The 22,232-nt window shown below is 41.5% G+C and overlaps 1 protein-coding gene across 4 annotated transcripts in view; it reads left to right on the forward strand.

Moving 5' to 3' along the window:
• KCNT1 (potassium sodium-activated channel subfamily T member 1) overlaps positions 1–22,232 on the forward strand; it is a 113,471-nt gene that overhangs the window by 53,667 nt on the left and 37,572 nt on the right. For 3 of the 4 annotated variants that reach the window (XM_070758709.1, XM_070758710.1, XM_070758711.1), the window contains exons 2-10: positions 3,597–3,676; positions 8,155–8,251; positions 12,534–12,582; positions 13,417–13,476; positions 14,635–14,709; positions 16,530–16,613; positions 17,714–17,808; positions 19,266–19,446; positions 20,913–21,077. In XM_070758709.1, coding sequence (XP_070614810.1) covers positions 3,597–3,676; positions 8,155–8,251; positions 12,534–12,582; positions 13,417–13,476; positions 14,635–14,709; positions 16,530–16,613; positions 17,714–17,808; positions 19,266–19,446; positions 20,913–21,077 — 886 coding nt within the window. Of the gene's footprint in view, positions 1–3,596; positions 3,677–8,154; positions 8,252–11,098; positions 11,159–12,533; positions 12,583–13,416; positions 13,477–14,634; positions 14,710–16,529; positions 16,614–17,713; positions 17,809–19,265; positions 19,447–20,912; positions 21,078–22,232 lie in introns of all 4 variants that reach the window. The other variant, XM_070758708.1, reaches the window with a different exon arrangement.

The following is a 22,232-nucleotide window of genomic DNA, read 5'->3' on the forward strand; positions in this document are numbered from 1 at the left end:
CCTCAACACAATCCAACTCACAATGAAAGACAGAAGATCCCTATACCAGGGAATCCTGCTAACAAACACCCAATCCAATTGCACTATGTGAATTTATTGCATATCGGGCTGGCCCCTCAAGTCAGTTGTACTATGTTATTGTAGTTATTTTTCATTCAGGGGTCTGACAGCCCACGGATAAAAATTGTTCTTCACCCTGTTTGTGTGGCTGCCTGTGCTTCTATATCTCCTTCCTGGTGATAGGAGAAGGGGTGACCAGGGTGTGAATCGTGCCCTTGGGAGCCGGCCATTTTGAGACTACAGGGTTGCCATAAGGGAGATGAGGGTTAGGGTTAGGGAGGAGGGAATTTATTTGTTTGTTTGTTTGTTTGTTTGTTTGTTTAATTTTTATGCCGCCCTTCTCCTCAGACTCAGGGCGGCTCACAACATGTTAGCAATAGCACTGTTTAACAGAGCCAGTATATTGCTCCCACAATCCAGGTCCTCATTTTACCCACCTCGCAAGGAGGGAAGGCTGAGTCAACCTTGAGCCGGTGATGAGATTTGAACTGCTGACCTACAGATCTACAGTCAGCTTCAGTGGCCTGCAGTACAGCAATCTACCTGCTGCGCCACCCCGGCTCATTTTAGGGGAGATAGTGAATAGTGATAGCTAGGGTGTGGTAGCCAAAACAAAATAATTTCCCTTGAGAATCAAGGTCATTCCCACATGCGGCTGAAAAAGGAAGGGAGTGATGCTACCCAAGCAATCAGGTTGCACCGTTGGACCAAGTGACTGATAGTTTGGGAGAAGGGGAAAAACGTTTACTTTTAATTACCGTATTTTTCGGAGTATAAGACGCACCATTTCCCCCCTAAAAGAGGCTGAACATTTGAGTGTGTCTTATATTCCAGATGTATCTTTTACTAAGCTTTTTTTCAGCCCAAACCAGGCGCTAATGTGTGAAGTGATCTTCTGTGCTTTACTAGCTAAGCGATCTTCCCTTTTGCCTGCTTTTTTTTACTATTGCTCCCTCCAACAATCAACTGGGTTTCTGGGCTTTATTTATTTATTTATTTATTTATTTATTTATTTATTTATTTATTCAATTTCTACACCAGTGATCCTCCACGCTTTGCTAGCAAGCAATCTCCTGCCTTTTTTCAGCCCTAACAAGGTGCTAAGGAGTGAATCGATCTTCCATGCTTTGCTAGCTAAGTGATCTTCCCTTTGCCTGATTCCTTAATTGCTTCTCCCTCCGACAATCAGCTAAGTGTTTTTTTCAGCCCTAACCAGGTGCTAACAGTGAAGTGATCTTCTGTGCTTTGCTAGCAAAGCGATCATCCCTTTTGCCTGTTTCTCTCAGTTTTTCTCCCTCTGAAGAGAGAGAGAGAAGTGAAGTGTTTTAGAAACTGCTTTTTATTCCCAACCAGGGGATAAAAAGCTAGCACCCATACTCAAAGACCAGACTGAAGATTACCCAGACGAATACCTGGTAGGCAGATTATTTGTCCCTATTTCCTCCCCAAAAACTAAGTTGCATCTTATAGTCCAGTGCATCTTATACTCTGAAAAATACAGTAGGTGAAAACCGCAAGAAACACTAGAGTCAGTTTTCACCAGCCTGTGCCAATATGATATATCCAATAAACTTGTTCTTTGATGAACTTACCTGCCTCGGAGTTCTGTTTGCTATGGGTATATTACTTGGAACCCTGACATTAAACAGAATGGAATAGAAAATAGAAAAAAGAAAAGAAAAAAGAAAGAAAATAGAGAAGAGAATATGTAATGGAGAACAGAACAGAATACTTTATTTGGCCAAGTGTGGTTATACAACTCAAGGAATTAGAGTTATAAATGAGGGATGGATCATCTACTTTCCCCCTTCTATTCATAATGGCACTTGGGAATGTTCAGATAAATGAATGGACAACAATTCCAAAGAAAACAGCTGGTCACATCCTGAGAATTCTTGCTCAGGAACCAAGGCAGTTCTTTGCGGAGTGTGTGTGTGTGTGTGTGTGTGTGTGTGTGTGTGTGAAAGAGTGGGTTAAAAAATTGATTTATTTTCCTTGTCTTGCAATATGTGTAGATTTTGATCATAACTAATGAGCTTGTGCTCCACTTTGCATTGATTTTAAAAAAAGCAGGGTTTTTTTTTCCTTTCAAAGAACTATTTTTCTTTCTTGATTGTTTTGAATGCCACTGCTAGCAAAGATAGCAGTGATTGATATTGCTATTTACTCAATAATTAAAATGTAAAAAGTGTCACGGTGCTTAACTCTATGGAGCATCCTTCATAAAGCTCTAAGCACCGCAGTGCAATTTTATTTTTCGCCACAGAAATTGTACCACGATGGTTAGGTTTGAGGCTTTGTTTTACCAAGGTTTTGCATCGTTTTTGTTCTGTCGGGCTCTCTGGTAGACTCCTCCCAAAAATTCACAGGTACAAATTTCAGACACACACACGTTTAAAAATTCAAAACAATGTTCTTTATAAGGAAAATTCACTTAAACCAAGCCCTCTTTTGGTATAGCAAAGAGCACTCGTCTCCAAACAAACTGGTAATTTGTACAAGTCCCTTATCAGTTCTGTGATACTTATCTTGCAGCTGTGAGGCAATTCACAGTCCTTCTTCTTTCACAAAGTGAAACACACTTGGCTCTGGTTTAGTTTCAAAGCGGGGAAAAATCAGCACACAAAGATCAAAGTCAGCAAAGCAGTCACGAAACACAACAATCAGATAATCCTCCACAATGGCCAAACCCACAGGCTGCTATTTATAGCAGCCTCACTAATTACCACAGCCCCACCCAACCACAGGTGGCCTCATTTTCTTTGATAATAATCTCTCAGTTGTTGTTGCCTATGCATCGCTCTCCGCATGCGTGGCTGTATCATTATCTCTTGTTCTGAATCCAAGGAGGAGCTAGATAATTGATCTCTTTCTGAGCTGTCTGCCACACTCTCCTCCTCCCTGTCACTCATGTCTTCTTGGTCAGAGGAGCCTTCATCAGCAGATTCCACTGGGGGGGGCAAAACAGGCCTGCAGCATGTGGATGTCTCCCCCACATCCACAGTCCTTGGGGCAAGAGCTGGGGCAGAGCTAACCACAACAGTTTTATACTTTTTTTAAAAATGTCACAAAATTTTGCATTCCTTGGCCATGCATACCTTGACAATATTCATCCAACGTATTCAATAGATCAGTTTCAAGCCTAACACCCTTATTTACACCATGTACTAAGCCCGATTTGTTTTAAACTTGGTTAAAAAAAAAATTTGGCTGGGAGGCTTAGTTGCTGTGATTGGGTTCATTTATAGTCCAGAAGCCCAGAAGATTTATTAATTAAATGACCAGTTGTGCAAACATAGCCATTTGTAATGTCTTTTAACCTGATTGTGTTTTGTATGCTGCCTTCCCCAAGTGTAACAATTTCTAATCAATGTTTGAAACTCAAAAACGTTTTGAGAGAATGGCTAAAAAAAGTCCGTGAATGAGAAATGTCATCCAGCAGATTCAATCTTGCCTCTGTTGCTTGAGATGGAATTTCCAATTGGGATTTGAAATGAAATCTCACTTATTTTATTTTTTTCTTCTTATCCTGGCAGGGTTGAAGTGGAATTTTACGTAAACGAGAACACCTTTAAAGAGCGTCTAAAACTATTCTTCATCAAAAATCAACGCTCAAGTAAGTTTCGTTGCTAATGAATTCCAAACCTATTCATGGTGGTTTAATTTCACTCATGCCCTCATCACCTCGAGGCTCGACTACTGTAATGCTCTCTACATGGGGCTACCTTTGAAAAATGTTCGGAAACTTCAGATCGTGCAGAATGCAGCTGCGAGAGCAATCATGGGCTTTCCCAAATATGCCCATGTTACACCAACACTCCGCAGTCTGCATTGGTTGCCGATCAGTTTCCGGTCACAATTCAAAGTGTTGGTTATGACCTATAAATCCCTTCATGGCACCGGACCCAGATTATCTCAAGGACCGCCTTCTGCTGCACGAATCCCAGCGACCAGTTAGGTCCCACAGAGTGGGTCTTCTCCGGGTCCCGTCAACTAAACAATGTCGCTTGGCGGGACCCAGGGAAAGAGCCTTCTCTGTGGCGGCCCCAGCCCTCTGGAACCAACTCCCCCCAGAGATCAGAGTTGCCCTCACCCTCCTTGCCTTTCGAAAGCTGCTTAAAACCCACCTCTGCCGCCAGGCATGGGGGAATTGAGATACTCTTTCCCCCTAGGCCTTTACAATTTTATGCATGGTATGTCTGTATATATGTTTGGTTTTTTTTATAATAATGGATTTTTAACTGTTTTTAGTATTGGATTATTGTTATATGCTGTTTCATGTTGCTGTTAGCCGCCCCGAGTCTCTGGAGAGGGGCGGCATACAAATCCTATCAATCAATCAATCAATCAATCAATCAATACATACATACATACATACATACATACATACATACATACATACATACATACATACATACATAAATTTACTCCCCACAAACTCAGATCTGGTTTGTTTGGCTCTGGGTTAGTGTCAGGTCCAAAGCCAAGAATCCTATATACTTCTTCCAAGTTGAGTTCTTTACTGTTTCAAACCTGTAGACAGAATCTTGACAGACTCAAGTATTTGCTTCTACGATATACTACAGGAACTATTAGAGAGAGACTGTCTTCACTCTCTCTCTCATACACTGGATTTCATTTGGAGCTTGTCTCAAGGCTCATGATTTAGTTAGACCATCCGTCAGAATCCTGACACCAGCTTTCCCTCGCGGCATCTGCAACGAAAGTCTTGGAAAAATGACAACTTTCAAAAATGAACACATGTGCGTCTTTCAAAAAGAGATGTTCCCAAAGATAGATGACAGAGAGAGACCGAGCCGACAATCACACTGCCAATCAGGACGTTTGGAACTGATCAAACCGTGGGATTTTTTTTAAAAAAAAGATTCGCTGACTGTTTTGTGGGGATGAAAAAAACAACTTTTGATGTTGGCGTGTGGGAAAAAAATTATTTTATTTTATTTTAATTAGAGAGAATGGTTGGAGAATTAGAAAAAAGAGTGGGTGGGATGCTAAGGAAGTTCCGTCTGTCTTTGAAATGTGAAAAACGTTTGATTTTCCGCCTCGCTGGAGGCAAGTTCCACCAGATTCTGCAAAGGGGCTTAATTGATCTTTTAAAAAAGAAGCAATCAATCCTCTAACGCAAAATGATTCATTTGGTTTCACACTTGCTTATCAAGTTGAATTATCGCTTGTTGTTCCTGGTTGCCTTATTTCAGATTTTAAGCTATTTTTCCCCCATTTTTGCTAGCATTCAGTCTTTCGTGGATGGGTGCGTGCAGTTCTTGGAAAATGTAGCTTGTGAGGCTTGGTTATTTTCAATATATCCAGTACCTTCCAGTTTTCCACTGCCTAGCAACAATGTCTAGCAACTGCCTGGCAACTACTGCAATGCTCTCTACATGGGGCTACCTTTGAAGACTGTTCGGAAACTGCACATTAGAGAAACATCTTTCAGCTGTGGCGAGGGGGGCGTTTGCCCAGGTCCGCCTGGTGCACCAGTTGCGGCCCTATTGGGATCGGGACTCACTGCTCACAGTCACTCATGCCCTCATCACCTCGAGGCTCGACTACTGTAACGCTCTCTACATGGGGCTACCTTTGAAAAGTGCTTGGAAACTTCAGATCGTGCAGAATGCAGCTTCGAGAGCTATCATGGGCCTTCCTAAATATGCCCATGTCACACCAACACTCCGCAGTCTGCATTGGTTGCCGATCGGTTTCCGGTCACAATTCAAAGTGTTGGTTATGACCTATACAGCCCTTCCTGGCATCGGACCAGAATATCTCCGGGACCGTCTTCTGCCGCACAAATCACAGCGACCAGTTAGGTCCCACAGAGTTGGCCTTCTCCGGGTCCTGTCGACTAAACAATGTCGTTTGGCGGGACCCAGGGGAAGAGCCTTCTCTGTGGCAGCCCCGACCCTCTGGAACCAACTCCCCCCAGATATCAGAGTTGCCCCCACCCTCCTTGCCTTTCGTAACTTCCTTAAAACCCACCTCTGTCATCAGGCATGGGGGAATTGAGATATTGCCTTCCCCCATGGCTTTTAAAATTTATGCATGGTATGTCTGTATGTATGGTTGGTTTCTTAAATTGGGGTTTTTTACATTACTTTTAATATTAGATTTGTTCATATTGTCTTTTTACTGTTGTTAGCCGCCCCGAGTCTGCGGAGAGGGGCGGCATACAAATCTAATTAATAAATAAAATAAATAAATTGTTCAAAATGCAGCCACGTGAGCAGTCATGGGTCTCCCTAGATATACCCATGTTTCTCCAACAATCCGCGGACTGCATTGGCTGCTGATTGGTTTCCAGATACAATTCAAAGTGTTGGTCATGAACTATAAAGCCCTACATGGCATCGGACCAGATGACTTGCAGGACCACCTTCTGCCTTACGAATCCCAGTGACCGGTCAGGTCCCCCACCACCACACACAGCTCTTCTAAAATTATACACATTCAACCACATTTACTATGATAGGAAAAACATACCCAAAGCCCAGAAGGGGAAAAAAGAAAAAAGTTCAAAATTTTTCTACCGGTTCTGTGTATCCGACCAAAATTTTTCTACCGGTTCTGTTTACCTGGCCGTACCCGTAGCAGCCCATCACTGACTATACTCTACTCCAGTGATTATCAACCTTTTTTGAGCCGTGGCACATTTTTTACATTTACAAAACCATGGGGCACATTGAGCGGGGGGGGGGGGGGGGAGGTTAAAATGTTTGGACAAAAAAATTCTCTCTCTCTTCCTCCCTTTCGCTCTATTTCTCTCTCTCTCCCTCCCTCTTTCTCTCACTTTCTTTTTTCTCTCTCTCCCTTTCTTTCTCTCTTCCTTCATTCCTCTTTTTTGCTCTTTCTTTCCCTCCCTACCTCCCTGTCTTTCTCTCTCCCACCTTTCCTCCCTCTTTCTCTTCCTCTTTCTTTCTTTCTTTCTTTCTCTCTCTCTCTCTCTCATTCTCTTTCTTTTTCTTTCTTTCTTTCTTTCTTTCTCTTTCTCTCTCTCGTTTTCTTTCTTTCTTTCTCTCTCTTTCTCTCTCTCTCATTTTCTTTCTCTCTATGAGCTTCGCGGCACACCTGACCATGTCTCATGGCACACTAGTGTGCCGCAGCACACTGGTTGAAAAACACTGCTCTACTCCACTCTACTCCTCTCTTCTATTATGGTAAAGCGCATTCACTAGACAAGCTTTCGTTCTGTTGCCCAGAAATTTATTTGGAAAGTGCTTCCATGAAGAAAACAGGAGTCAGGTTTGACTTCATGGTTGATGAAAATAGTGGTTACAATCCTAAACTTGCTATGCTGGTGTCATGGGCTGGCAGGATCAGGTTCTCTAGGTGCAGGGATTTTTTTCCCCCACTAAGCTGTTCTTGTTTTATTGGTGTGGGTTTCAGTTATTATTGCTGCTGTGATATTTTATTTATTTATTTATTTATTTATTATTTGGATTTGTATGCCGCCCCTCTCCGAAAACTCGGGGCGGCTCACAACAAGTGAAAAGACAATCCAATACATAATCCAATTAATTAAAATATTATAAATTTAAGAAAAACCCCTATACTAACATACACACACACAAGCATACCATATATAAATTCAAAGTGCCCAGGGGAAGATGTTTAGTTTCCCCATGCCTGACGGCAAAGGTGGGTTTTGAGGAGTTTACGGAAGGCAGGAAGAGTAGGGGCAGTTCTGATCTCCGGGGGGAATTGGTTCCAGAGAGCCGGTGCCGCCACAGAGAAGGCTCTCCCCCTGGGGCCCGCCAACCGACATTGTTTAGTTGACGGGACCCGGAGGAGGCCCACTCTGTGGGACCTAATCGGTCGCTGGGATTCGTGCGGCAGCAGGCGGTCTCGGAGATATTCTGGTCCAGTGCCATGAAGGGCTTTAAAGGTCATAACCAACACTTTGAATTGTGACCGAAAATTGATCGGCAGCCAATGCAGACTGCGGAGTGATGGTGAAACATGGGCATACCTAGGTAAGCCCATGACTGCTCTCGCAGCTGCATTCTGCACGATCTGAAGTTTCCGAACACTTTTCTAATATGCCTAACAACATGAATCTATTCTCTTTACATTTAGGCCTGAGGATACGTTTGTTTAACTTCTCGCTCAAGCTTCTCACTTGCCTTCTTTATATCGTCCGGGTTCTGCTAGATGACCCACAGCAAATAGGATGGTGAGAAATTTTCATTTACAACAGTAGCAATTGCGATATCACTTACTTACGTACTTACGTACTTACTTACTTACTTACTTACTTACTTACTTACTTACTTACTTACTTACTTACTTACTTATTTATGTATCCATCCATCCATCCATCCATCCATCCATCCATCCATCCATCCATCCATCCATGATTTTATTTTATTTTATTGTGTTGGTTATGACCTATAAAGCCCTTCATGGCGTCGGACCAGAATATCTCCGTGACCGCCTTCTGCCGCACGAATCCCAGCAACCGGTTAGGTCCCACAGAGTGGGCCTTTTCCGGGTCCCGTCGACTAAACAATGTCGTCTGGCGGGACCCAGGGGAAGAGCCTTCTTTGTGGCAGCCCCGGCCCTCTGGAACCAACTCCCCCCAGAGATCAGAATTGCCCCCACCCTCCTTGCCTTTCGTAAACTTCTCAAAACCCACCTCTGCCATCAGGCATGGGGGAATTGAGATATCTTCCCCAGGTTTATATAATTTATGTATGGTGTGTTGTGTGCATGTTTTTTAAATTATGGGTTTTTAACTTCGTATTATTAGATTTGTATTGTACATTGTTTCTATCACTGCTGTGAGCTGCCCCGAGTCTACAGAGAGGGGCGGCATACAAATTTAATAAATAAATAGATTTGATTTGATTTGATTTGAGATTTGATTTGAGATTTGATTTGATTATTTGACTTGACTTGACTTGACTTGATTTGACTTGACTTGACTTGACTTGACTTGACTTGATTTGATTGATTTGTATGCCAGCCCTCTCCGAGGACTTGGGACGACTCACAACATATCAAAGAAAACATAACAATACATCTGGATCCAATTAATCTAACTAAAAAACCTAAAAATTCTAATATAATTAAAAACATTCATTACTATTCACTCCGTGAAACACACTAAAACACTCGTTGGTCGGGGGGGGAGGAGATCTAATGGCCCCAGGCCTGGTGTCATAGATAGGTCTTTAAGCTTTTTCAGAAGGCAAGGCGGGTGGGGGCAGTGAGAATCTCCGGGGGGAGCCGATTCCAGAGGGCTGGGGCCCCCACAGGGAAGGCTCTTTCCTTAGGCCCCGCCAAACGATATGGTCCGGTTGAGGGGACCCTGAGGAGGCCAACTCTGTGGGGCCTGACCGGATGCTGGGATTCGTGTGGCAGAAGGCGGTCTCAGAGGCAATCTGGTCCGATGCCATGTAGGGCTTTGTAGATCATGACCAACATTTTGAATCGTGTCCGGAAACTAATCGGCAGCCAATGCAGTCCACGGAGTGATGGTGAATATGGGCATGCCTTGGAAGGTCCATAACCATTCGACGGCTGCATTTTGGATGATTTGAAGTTTCCTCCCTGCCTTGGAGAAACTTAGACTTCTACAAGGCGGGAAGGGACATTGGCTCCAATTTGATTTGCATCACCCATTTAGATTTGGATTGTCAGTCTGATTCAGAAAGATTTGGGGAAAGGGAGATAATTTTGTTGCATCCTTTTAAAAATAATTGCAATAAGTCAAACTCAACTGGTGAACTTCAACTCCCTGATCTTCTTAGCCAGCTGGCTGAGGAACACTGGATGTTGAAGTCCACAAGTCTTTTTGCATTATATATATATATATTTTTCTCCAGCATAAAATTAAAAAAAAGCATAGTTTCCAACACAAAATCAAGCTTATTTTTATACATTTTTTTTTACTTTGTAATATTTCAGTGGCGGCTCTTATATCTCTTTGTTTTACAAACTTTTCGAGATACAAACCCGGGTTTAAGATTTTTTTGCCTCTTCTTACAAACTATTTTCACCTTACAAACCCACCACTGCCGCTGGGATGACCCGCCTCTGGACTTCCGTTGCCAGTGAAGCACCCGTTTTTGCAGTGCTGGGATTCCCCTGAGGCTCCTCTCCATGGGAAACCCCACCTCCGGACTTCCGTTGACAGCAAAGCACTTGTTTTTGCGATGCTGGGATTCCCCTGGTGGGATTCCCCTGCAGCATCGCAAAAACACAGAAGTCCAGAGGTGGGGTTTCCTATGGAGGGGAACCTCAGGGGAATCCCAGCAGCACAAAAACAGGCGCTTTGGCTGACAAAAGGGGTGAATTTTGGGCTTGCACACATTAATCGCTTTTCCATTGATTCCTATGGGAAACATTGTTTCATCTTACAAACTTTTCACCTTAAGAACCTTGTCCTGGAACCAATTAAGTTTGTAAGACAAGGTATCACTGTACCATCTAAGCAGAGTAGATTATATATAAGATAAGTTTTCATATTACAACAAAAAATCTCAAAAACCATAATTCTATATGTCCAGGTTTTGTTTTAACCCAACACAAATAAATAAATTGGGAAACATCTGGCTCTCATGACCAAGGCATATCAATCAGTCATCAGTCTGATTCATAAAGTTAGTTCAGAATCGCATGGGGAAAAAAATATCTGCTGTGAACTCCATATTGGCATCTAAATGCTCAGCTCCATCCATTTAACCTAAATTAAGGAATTACATTAGATGAATGGAGTTGCTCTCAGATGGAACTCCCACATTCGAAACTTTAGCCAGCCCTATTAGGGGACTGGAATCAAATTGAGGTGTTCTTTTGTTGGAGCTGATCAGATTTAAGTCACCTCATTTGTATAAAGCATACCTCCAACTAAACCCCCTGCATGATTAAACATTCTATAAAACACACACACACCCAAAAGTTTGAAAATGGATTGTTGTGGATTGACTAAAGTAATATTCACGTTTTAGTATATCAACCATTTACTTTGGCTGTCTAATTTTGCTTCTGAAATGCCTCTTATTTTCTTTTCATTCAGTTGGGAATGTAAGAAACAAAACTACTCTTCCTTCAATCAATCGTTATCAGAAATCAAATGGTGAGACCACGTTTGGAATACTGTGTTCAGTTCTGGAGACCTCACCTACAAAAAGATATGGATAAAATTGAACGGGTCCAAAGACAGGCTACAAAAATGGCGGATGGCCTTAAGCATAAAACGTATCAGGAAAGACTTCATGAACTCAATCTGTACAGTCTGGAGGACAGAAGGAAAAGGGGGGACATGATCGAAACATTTAAATATGTTAAGGGGTTAAATAAGGTACAGAAGGGAAGTGTTTTTAATAGGAAAGTGAACAGAAGAACAAGGGGGCACAATCTTAGGTTAGTTGGGGGAAAGATCAAAAGCAACGTGAGAAAATATTATTTGACTGAAAGAGTAGTAGATCCTTGGAACAAACTTCCAGCAGATGTGGTTGGTAAATCCACAGTAACTGAATTTAAACATGCCTGAGATAAACATATATCCATCCTAAGATAAAATACAGGAAACAGTATAAGGGCAGACTAGATGGACCAGGAGGTCTTTTTCTGCCATCAATTTTCTGTGCTTCTATGTTTCTAAATTAAGAGATGGATAAAAGAAATATCACAATGTGACATAGAGCTAAACCCAGAAAGATACCTATTAGAGGACAATAGCCAAAACCAAAATACTACCTTATCATTCACATAGTAACCACAGCTAGAATAGCGTACGCACAAATCTGGAAAGATAAAAATATCCCAACAGACGATATAGTTATTGGTAAACCTATGTCCAGGCACAACATCTAAGTACAAAATAAACAGGAGAAAGGTTTTTATATGATATGGGAAAATTTCTACAAATGGTTAGAATTCAGAAGAAATAACTGAATAAACAAATAAACAATATAAAGTCATATTTGATGACTGTAAATAAGACAGTAAAAGCATCAATAGTTGAGAATATAGATAAAGCAATAATGATGTATGTACAGTCTGCTTTTCGAACTATCAGAAATGTAAACAAAGAAAATAACGGTGCGTTTTCTTTTCTTCTTTTCTTTTTATTTCTCTCCCTTTCTTTTCTCTTCTTTCTTCCTCTATTTGTCTTCTTTTTCTTCTTTTCCCTTTCTTCCCCCCTACCCTTCTTTCCTCCTTTACTTGTCTGTTTGCATTTTTTTAAATGTTTTCTGAATTGTAGTTGTCAATATTTTTTTTTAATGCAAGAAAATATTTATGGATACCCTGGCAGTTTTAGGCACCCTATGAACTAGTCCAGCTACGTCTACTTTGCAAAACAGTTTTTGATGTCTATATTATAGCCTGAATCAATTATCTGAATTGCAAAATTTGAATGGCACGCTCCTTCTAGATCTGCTCTCTTTTCCGGTTAAGTCTTCTTCTTGGTTGTGGCTGAGTTTTATCCTGTAAATATTCTCTTACAGGGATCACATTTTGTGGGTGGATCGAAACAAGCCATTGTGGGCCATACAAGTAAGTGGGATTGCACGTCGGTGGTGCTGAACTTACAAAATGTATTAGCATCCTTCCTATTCCTCTCCCACCCTGGTTACTGTTCGGTCAGGCTCTCTGGTAGAATCTTCCCAAAAAATGCACAGATACAATTTCAGACACACACACGTTTGAAAATTCCAAACAATGTTCTTTATACCGAAAATGCAAATAAACAGAGCACTCATTTTGTATAACAAAGAGCACTGGTCTCCAAAGAAACTGGTAATTTGTACAAGTCCCTTATCAGTTCTGTGATACTTAGCTTGCAGCTGTGAGGCAATTCACAGTCCTTCTTCTTTCACAAAGTGAAACACACTTTGCTCTGGTTTAGTTTCAAAGCGGGGAAACATCAGCACACAAACGTCGAAGTCAGCAAGGCAGGCACGAAACACAACGATCAGATAATCCTCCACAATGGCCAAGCTCACAGGCTGCTATTTATAGCAGCCTCACTAATGACCACAGCCCCACCCAACCACAGGTGGCCTCATTTTCTTTGATAATAATCTCTCAGTTGTTGCTGCCTATGCATCGCTCTCCGCATGCGTGGCTGTATCATTAACTCTTGTTCCGAATCCAAGGAGGAGCTACATAATTGATCTCCTTCTGAGCTGTCTGCCACACTCTCCTCCTCCCTGTCACTCATGTCTTCTTGGTCAGAGGAGCCTTCATCATCAGATTCCACCAGGGGAAAAACAGGCCTGCAGCATGTGGATGTCTCCCCCACATCCACAGTCCTTGGGGCAGGAGCAGGGCCAGAGCTAACCACAACAGTTACTTACTCCCTATCTTTCTGTTTCCTCTTTCTTTCAGGTCAGTGTAGCCATCATTAGCTTTCTTGAGACAATGCTTATAATCTACCTCAGCTATAAGGTAAGAAAGAAGATTAGAGGACATGTTTTGGCCTGCAATCAGGTGGGAGCGGAGGAAAGGTTTTCTCTAAGTGGTTATGGACCTGACAACCTTGATGGTTAATTGATTTAGAACCTAAGAACCTAAGAAGAGCCCTGCTGAATCAAGCCAAAGCCCATCGAGTCCAGCATTCTGTGTCACACAGTGGCCCACCAATTGTCCATGGGGATCTTGAGCAGAAAGAGAAGGCAAGACCCTCCCTTTCCCTTGACCCCCAGCAAATGGTACCCAAGGGAAACCCTGCCTGCCTCAATCAACATAGAGGTGGCACTTGGAGAAGACTTGGATTTGAAGATGTTTTTGTAGGTTCAGTAGGAAGGGATGCCAAGGTCAACCCAATTTGTGTTCCCCCAATTATGGTACACATTAACTAGTCGCAGAAAATAAGTCTGGGTTTCATTTTTGATCAATTTGCTTCTGATGCCTGGAAGTCCTCTACAAGTCCAGTCCTTGTCGAGCTCATGTTGGCTTTTCTAGAATTTGATGTTCTCCAGATTTATTTGAGCATCACATCCTACTTGTACAGCTGAATTAACCACAGAGTTAATTAACCAGGCAATGATCACTCTATTGCTGAAGTTGTATTTTCTGCAGTCGAGTTTGGAGCGGTTTATTTTAAAGTTTGCATCTATTATGTGTTTGTGTATTAGTGCGGTTGAAGCTGAAGTAGTCATTGACAGGTGGGACAATGTAGTGGATAATTTTATGAACTAAGCTTAGGTCATACCGAAGGTGGCATAGTACTAAGTTGTCTAAGCACAGAATTTCAAGTCTGGTGGCATAAAGTATTCTGTTGCAAGGAGAGAAGTGGAGGACTCTTCTCATGAAATATCTCTGGATATTTTCAATAGTATTAACACCCGATATGCAGTGTGGGTTCCAGACAGGCGAGCTGTATTCTAGAATTGGTCTAGCAAATGTTTTGCATGCTCTAGTTAGTAGTGCAATATTACCAGAAAAGAAGCTACTTCTTAAATAAATAAAGTTATTTGTTTACTTACCTAGTTGACTCACAATCTGTCCCAAACTTCAACAATGCAATCTATTATGACCCTGGAGGCAAAAAAGATTTGATCTTCCATAGCTTAGCCTGTATCCAATTCTTTTTTCTTCCTTTAGGGTAACATTTGTGAGCAAATCTTTCGGGTTTCGTTCATCCTTGAAATGATCAACACCGTCCCCTTTATTATCACGGTATGTTTGACTATTGAATATAAGACTTTCTGCTAGCTTCTGATGGTGGAGTCCATTTTTTAAGTCAATTGCTTCCATTTATTGAAAATATATTTTTTGAAAAAGTGCAGGTGCTAATGGGCCGTACTAACAGCAGCCAACTCAGAATATATGTAGGGTTTTATAAGAATCTCCTGTATTTTTCAGAGTATAAGATGCACCGGAATATAAGATGCACCTTAGATTTGGGGGAAGAAAATAGGGAAAAAATCTACCTAACAGATTGATTGATCTATCTATCTATCTATCTATCTATCTATCTATCTATCTATCTATCTATCTATCTATCTATTAGATTTGTATGCTGCCCCTCTCCGGAGACTCGGGGCGGCTCACAACAATAATAAAAACAATATTATGGCAGAACAAATCTAATATTAAAAAGAAGCATATAAAAACCCTATCATAATTAAAAAACCAAGCAACACATACATACCAAACATGAAATATAAAAAGCCTGGGGGAAAGATGTCTCAACTCCCCCATGTCTGGCGGTAAAGGTGGGTCTTGAGTAATTTATGAAAGGCAAGGAGGGTGGGGGCAGTTCTAATCTCCGGGGGGAGTTGATTCCAGAGGGCCGGGGCCGCCACAGAGAAGGCTCTTCCCCTGGGGCCCACCAAACGACATTGTTTAGTCGACGGGACCCGGAGAAGGCCAACTCTGTGGGACCTTATCGGTCGCTGGGATTCGTGCGGTAGCAGGCGGTTCTGGAGGTACTCTGGTCCAATGCCATGAAGGGCTTTAAAGGTCATAACCAACACTTTGAATTGTGACGGAATATTCATCTGGCTAATATGCTTAGTTTGGTCAGCTTCAGAACATTATTTTACCCCCTGGTTAGGGCTGGGGAAAAAAATCTTCTTCAGAGGGAGTTGCAATGAAAACAAGCCTGCCAAGACTTAGGGCTGGAAAAAAACCATAGGAATGAAAAAATCCTGCAATTCTTTCTTTCTTTCTTTCTTTCTTTCTTTCTTTCTTTCTTTCTTTCTTTACTTACTTACTTACTTACTTACTTACTTACTTACTTACTTACTTACTTACTTATTTGATTTGTATGCCGCCCCTCTCCGTAGACTCGGGGCGGCTAACAACAATAATTAAACAGCATATAACGAATCTAATATTTAAAATAACTAAAAAACCCTTATTAAAAACCAAACATACCATGCATAAAATGTATAGGCCTGGGGGGGGGGAGGAATATCTCAATTCCCCCATGCCTGACGACAGAGGTGGGTTTTAAGGAGCTTACGAAAGGCGAGGAGGGTGGGGGCAATTCTGATCTCTGAGGGGAGCTGGTTCCAGAGGGTTGGGGCCGCCACAGAGAAGGCTCTTCTCTTGGGTCCCGCCTGATGAAACATTGTTTAGTTGACGGGATGTGGAGAAGGCCAACTCTGTGGGACCTAACTGGTCGCTGGGATTCGTGCACTTCACCGGGGATGAAAAAAAAAAATTTGGGGAGGGAGTAGCAATGAAAACAAACCTGCAAGCTTGGAAGAGCCAGGAAGATAGTTAGCACCTTGTTAGGACAGGAAAAAAAAGTTACATTCGGAGTAGAAGATGCACCCAAATTTTCAGCCTCTTTTTTGGGGTGGGAGTGCGTCTTATACTCTAAAATATACGGTAGTTACCAGCATTGCCAACCATTTCTTCATTCTATTGCTACCTTGGGAACTCTGCAGATGTCTCCATATAGTTAGCGGGGGGAAAGCTTAGCTCAAGAGAGAAAACATTTTCTAGCAAAGATAACTTTTTGACTTTTAAAATTATTATTATTTTAGATATTTTGGCCACCTCTACGGAATTTGTTCATTCCCGTGTTCTTGAATTGCTGGTTGGCGAAGTATGCTTTGGAGAACATGATAGTAAGTAGATGGCAGACACCAGAGACTTTGCCGCATGAGAAGTTTGGGGGATGTGTGTGTCTTATCTCGCTTTGTTGCAATGATACACATACGATGGACTGATACAGCTTGCTAAATTCTGCAACTGGATTTGCAGAATGCAATGGTTGGGTTTAGAAAAAGTGCTACATCTAAATAAATAAACCCTCTTTGTGGTTTGGGGCACAACACAATGGTCTGGGTCACATATTGTGAGAAGGCAAGGATTTTGTTTCTGTGACTTGTTGAACTACTAGCTGGGATGAGAACAAACTCAACTTCTTCCTTTCCTTTCCCTTCCTTCCATTTCCTTCCCTTCCCTTCTCTTTTCCTACCTTTCTTCTTCCCTCCTTCCCTTCCCTTCTCTTTTGCTACCTTTTTTCCTCTTCCTTTTCCATTCCTTTCTTTCTCACTCTTCCCTTCCCCTTCCTTCCTTCCCTTCACTTCTCCTTCCCTCCCTTCTTTCCTTTCCCTTTCCCTCCCCCTTCTCTCCCTTCCCTCTTTCATTCTCTTCCTCTCTTCCCTCTTCCCTTTCCTCTTTTCCTCCCTTCCTTCCATCCATCCTTCCTCCCTTCTTTCCTTCCATCCTTCCTACCATCCATCCATCCTTCGTTCGTTCGTTCCTACCTTCCTTCCTTCCTTCCTTCCTTCCTACCTTCCTTCCTTCGTTCCTTCCTTCCTTCCATCCTTCCTTCCTTCCTTCGTTCCTTCCTTTATTCCTTCGTTCCTTCCTACCTTTCCTCCTTCCTTCCTTCCGTCCCTCCTTCCTTCCATCCTTCCTCCCTTCCTTCTTTCCTTCCTTCCTTCCTTCTTCCCTCCCTTCCATCCTTCCTTCCTTCCTTCCTTCCATCCTTCCATCCATCCTTCCTTCCTTCCATCCATCCATCCTTCCTTCCTTCCTACCTTCCTTTGTTCCTTCCATCCTTCCTTCGTTCCCTCGTTCCTTCCATCCTTCCTTCCTACCTTCCTTCCTTCCATCCTTCCTTCCTTCCATCCATCCTTCCTTCCTACCTTCCTTCCTTCCTTCCTTCCTTCCATCCTTCCTTCCTTCCTACCTTCCTTCCTTCCTTCCTTCCTTCCAGAATGACTTGCATCGAGCAATACAACGGACTCAGTCTGCCATGTTCAACCAAGTGCTCATTTTAATTTGCACCCTGCTTTGTCTTGTTTTCACTGGGTAAGTTCTTTGGCTGTCTCCGTGCCTAGCACTACAGGAGATTCGGCTGGAAGGAGACGCCATCCAATCCTCTGGCATTTGATTTTCAGAAATAATCAAATTGATCTAATCTAATGCCTGTCTCCATCAATTAGGATAATCAGGCCAAGCCAATTTATCACATAGTTTGAATTTTCCAAATCAGATGGAAATCAGATCAAGCCAACGATTTGAAACAAATGTCAATACTTCCATGTTGATTGTTGACATGTTGATTGTTGACGTCTGCAAGAAAACCACAAAGCTCAGAGAGCACCAAGGACCTCATAGGCCTCCCCTTCCTCCCTGCAAGACCTTCCTCCTTCTAGCACTGATGATGAGAAAAGGGAAGGATTTAGAGGGGAGAGAAGGATTTAGGGGTCATGATTTCAGACAGTCTCCAAATGGGTGAACAGTGCAGTCAGGCGGTAGGGAAAGCGAGTAGAATGCTTGGCTGCATAGCTAGAGGTATAACAAGCAGGAAGAGGGAGATTGTGATCCCGCTGTGTAGAGCGCTGGTGAGACCCCATTTGAAATACTGCGTCCAGTTCTGGAGACCTCACCTACAAAGAGATATTGATAAAATTGAACAGGTCCAAAGACGGGCTACAAAAACAGTGGAAGATCTTAAGTATAAAACTTATCAGGAAAGACTTCATGAACTCAGTCTGTATATGGAGGACAGAAGGGAAAAGGGGGGGACATGATCGAAACATTTAAATACATTAAAGGGTTAAATAAGATTCAGGAGGGAAGTGTTTCTAATAGGAAAGTGAACACAAGAACAAGGGGGCACAATCTGAATTCAGTTGGGGGGAAAATCAGAAGCAACAGGTGAGAAAATATTATTTTACTGAAAGAGTAGTAGATGCTTGGAACAAACTTCCAGCAGACATGGTTGGTAAAGCCACAGGAACTGGATTTAAACATGCCTGGGATAAACATATACCCATCCTAAGATAAAATACAGGAAATAGTATAAAAGGCAGACTAGATGGACCAGGAGGTCTTTTTCTGCCGTCAATCTTCTATGTTTCTAGGTTGCAGATCAAGCCAACAATTTGAAACAAATGTCAATACTTCCATGTTGATTGTTGACTAGATGTTACCTAGCTGGGTAATGAAATGTCTGCAAATAAACCAATAAGCTCAGAAAGCACCAGGGTCCTCACAATTCAGTCCTGAGCTACAAATATTCTCTTCTCTAGGCAACGGAGTAGAAAGTTACCAAAATATTAGTTCACTGACCACATCCCAACTGAAGCCATATTAATTAGGTCCTTTTTCCCAGTTCCAAAAATGACTCAAGACCCTTGGGTGATGGCCATCCAGGTGTTGCTATTCAGTGCTGTAAAAGGAAGAATGAAACCTAACTGACTTTTACAATAAAAACCTGGTTTTACTACTAGAAATCTCGTCTTCCCTCCCCTGTGATGTAGAACCTGTGGCATCCAGCATTTAGAAAGAGCTGGTGAGAACCTCTCGCTCTTCAAGTCCTTTTATTTTTGCATCGTCACCTTCTCAACCGTCGGCTATGGAGACGTGACGCCCAAGATCTGGCCTTCTCAGCTCCTGGTGGTGATCATGATATGCGTGGCCCTCGTGGTCTTGCCTCTGCAGGTAAGGTATGACACTCTGGGGTTTATGAGAGGGTTGGGATGAGCCATAAGGAAGAAGAGAAGAGCTTTGGACTGAGGGCAGTAGAGGAGTTCAACTTGCTAGATCAAAGTGAAAAGAGTTGGGAGTCCATCAAAAAGACAGGTTATGGGGTATGACATTGCAGCCTGAACATCTCAAATTCCATATCTATCTATCTATCTATCTATCTATCTATCTATCTATCTATCTATCTATCATCTATCTATCCATCCATCCCTCTATCTATCTAGATGATGTAGCTAGAGATAGAGATACAGAAATTATAGAGATGTACTGTAGATATAGATGTAGATGATTTAGATGTAGATGTATTTATTTATTAAAATTTATTTATTAAATTTGTATGCCGCCCTTCTCCGTAGACTCGGTAGATGTAGATAGATGTAGATGATGTAGATATAGATGATATGTAGATGATATAGATGTAGATGTAGATAGATGTAGATGTATATAGATGTAGAGGTAGATTTAGATAGATGTAGATGTAGAAGAAATAGATGTAGATATAGATGTTGTATATGTAGATAGATGTAGATATAGATATAGATGATGTAGATGTAGATAGATGTAGATGTTGATATAGATATAGATGTAGATGTAGATGATGTAGATGTAGATGTAGAAGAAATAGATGTAGATGTAAATGTAGATGATGTAGATGTAGATATAGATGATGTAGATGTAGATAGATGTAGATGAAGGTGTTGATGTAGATATAGATGTAGATGATGTAGATGTAGAAGAAATAGATGTAGATGTAAATGTAGATGATGTAGATGTAGATATAGATGATGTAGATAGATGTAGGTGTTGATGTAGATATAGATGTAGATGATGTAGATGTAGAAGAAATAGATGTAGATGTAAATGTAGATGATGTAGATGTAGATAGATGTAGATGTAAATACTGCTCACAAAAATAAAGGGAACACTCAAATAACACATCCTAGATCTGAATGAATGAAATATTCTCATTGAATACTTTGTTCTGTACAAAGTTAAATGTGCACATAACAGCATGTGAAATGGATAGTCAATCAGTGTTGCTTCCTAAGTGGGACAGTTTGATTTCACAGAAGTTTGATTTACTTGGAGTTGTATTGTGTTATTTAAGTGTTCCCTTTATTTATTTTTAGCGGTGTCTATATCCTTCCTTCCTTCCTTCCTTCCTTCCTTCCTTCCTTCCTTCCTTCCTTTCTTCCATAATAGTATGATCTCTGATCATATTTCCATCACTTCCTGAGCTAGTGGTGAGAGATCTGATGGTGGGAGATCTTGATGGAGATCTTTCTCCATCAAGGAGAACCTTTAACCAGGAGGGCAGCCTGTCCAGATCCCTGATCTTTCTCTATCAAGGAGAACCTTTAACCACCAGATCCCAGACTCTTGGAGAAAGATCTGCTTGCTTGGGGTTTTTTTGCCTACAGTTTGAAGAGCTGGTGTACCTGTGGATGGAACGTCAGAAGTCAGGAGGAAATTACAGCCGCCATCGGGCTCAAACGGAGAAACATGTTGTGCTTTGTGTCAGCTCCCTCAAAATAGACCTCCTGATGGACTTCCTCAACGAGTTCTACGCTCATCCAAGGCTGCAGGTGAAGGTTGGGTTGGAACTCTATTGGGAGGCAGGCTTAGAAAATAGAATCTCTTCATGGGTGTGAAGTTAAGACAGTTCAAGACTCTGTTTTTCCCTTTCAGGATTATCCAAAAGAGGTTTCAATCATAGCAACCAGACCAAAGTTTATTAAACTGAGATTTTTCATTACTCATGCAAGTAACTTCTTCCTTCAAAATGAAAACACTCTATGTCTAATCAAAATTTTTCATTTTGACTGCAAAAGTTACTTGAGTAGCAAATAGAATATAATTATTTAGATATTTAAGTGCTTAGTGAACAGTATATTATCTGGGTCAATTTAAATAACAACAAGAAAATAATAACAACAACAACAACAATAATAATAATAATTTATTTATTTATTTTATTTATTATTTAGATTTGTATGCTGCCCCTCTCCGCAGACTCGGGGCGGCTCACAGCAAGATACAGCAAATCATGACAAATCCAAATAAATTTAAAATATTTAAAAAGATTTAAAAAGAACCCTATTTACTAACAAACACACACACAAACATACCATGCATAAATTGAACATGCCCGGGGGAGGTGTTTCAGTTCCCCCATGCCTGACGGCAAAGTTGGGTTTTAAGGAGTTTACAGAAGGCAGGGAGAGTAGGGGCAGTTCTAATCTCTTGGGGGAGTTGGTTCCAGAGAGTCGGGGCTGCCACAGAGAAGGCTCTTCCCCTGGGGCCCGCCAACCGACATCAGGCAGTCCTAGGTGCTTGGGAAGCGCCCGACTGGTGGTGATGAAATACAAAATCCAGCATAGTGATCTCGTTTGCTGTGTTGTATTGTAATAATAATAATAATAATAATAATAATAATAATAATAATAACAACAACAACAACAACAATAATAATAATATGTAATAGTACATAATAGTATTCTTCCAGCTTCTAATTTCTACCTCTAATCTCCACCATTGGCAGAACAAATCCCATGTTAAAAAATATTCTCTATCTTCTTTGTCTTGTATCTTTAATGTTAACCTATCCACTTCTGCACAATCTAATATACTTTAATTATATTCTCATCTGTAGAAGTTTCCTCATTTTTCCAATATTGTGCAAATGCAATGCTTGCTGCTCTTAAGAAATGTAATATTAGATATATTTTCCCTTTATTGTA

Source organism: Erythrolamprus reginae, chromosome 8 (assembly GCF_031021105.1).
Source record: "Erythrolamprus reginae isolate rEryReg1 chromosome 8, rEryReg1.hap1, whole genome shotgun sequence".
In the NCBI taxonomy this organism is placed as follows: Eukaryota; Metazoa; Chordata; class Lepidosauria; order Squamata; family Dipsadidae; genus Erythrolamprus; species Erythrolamprus reginae.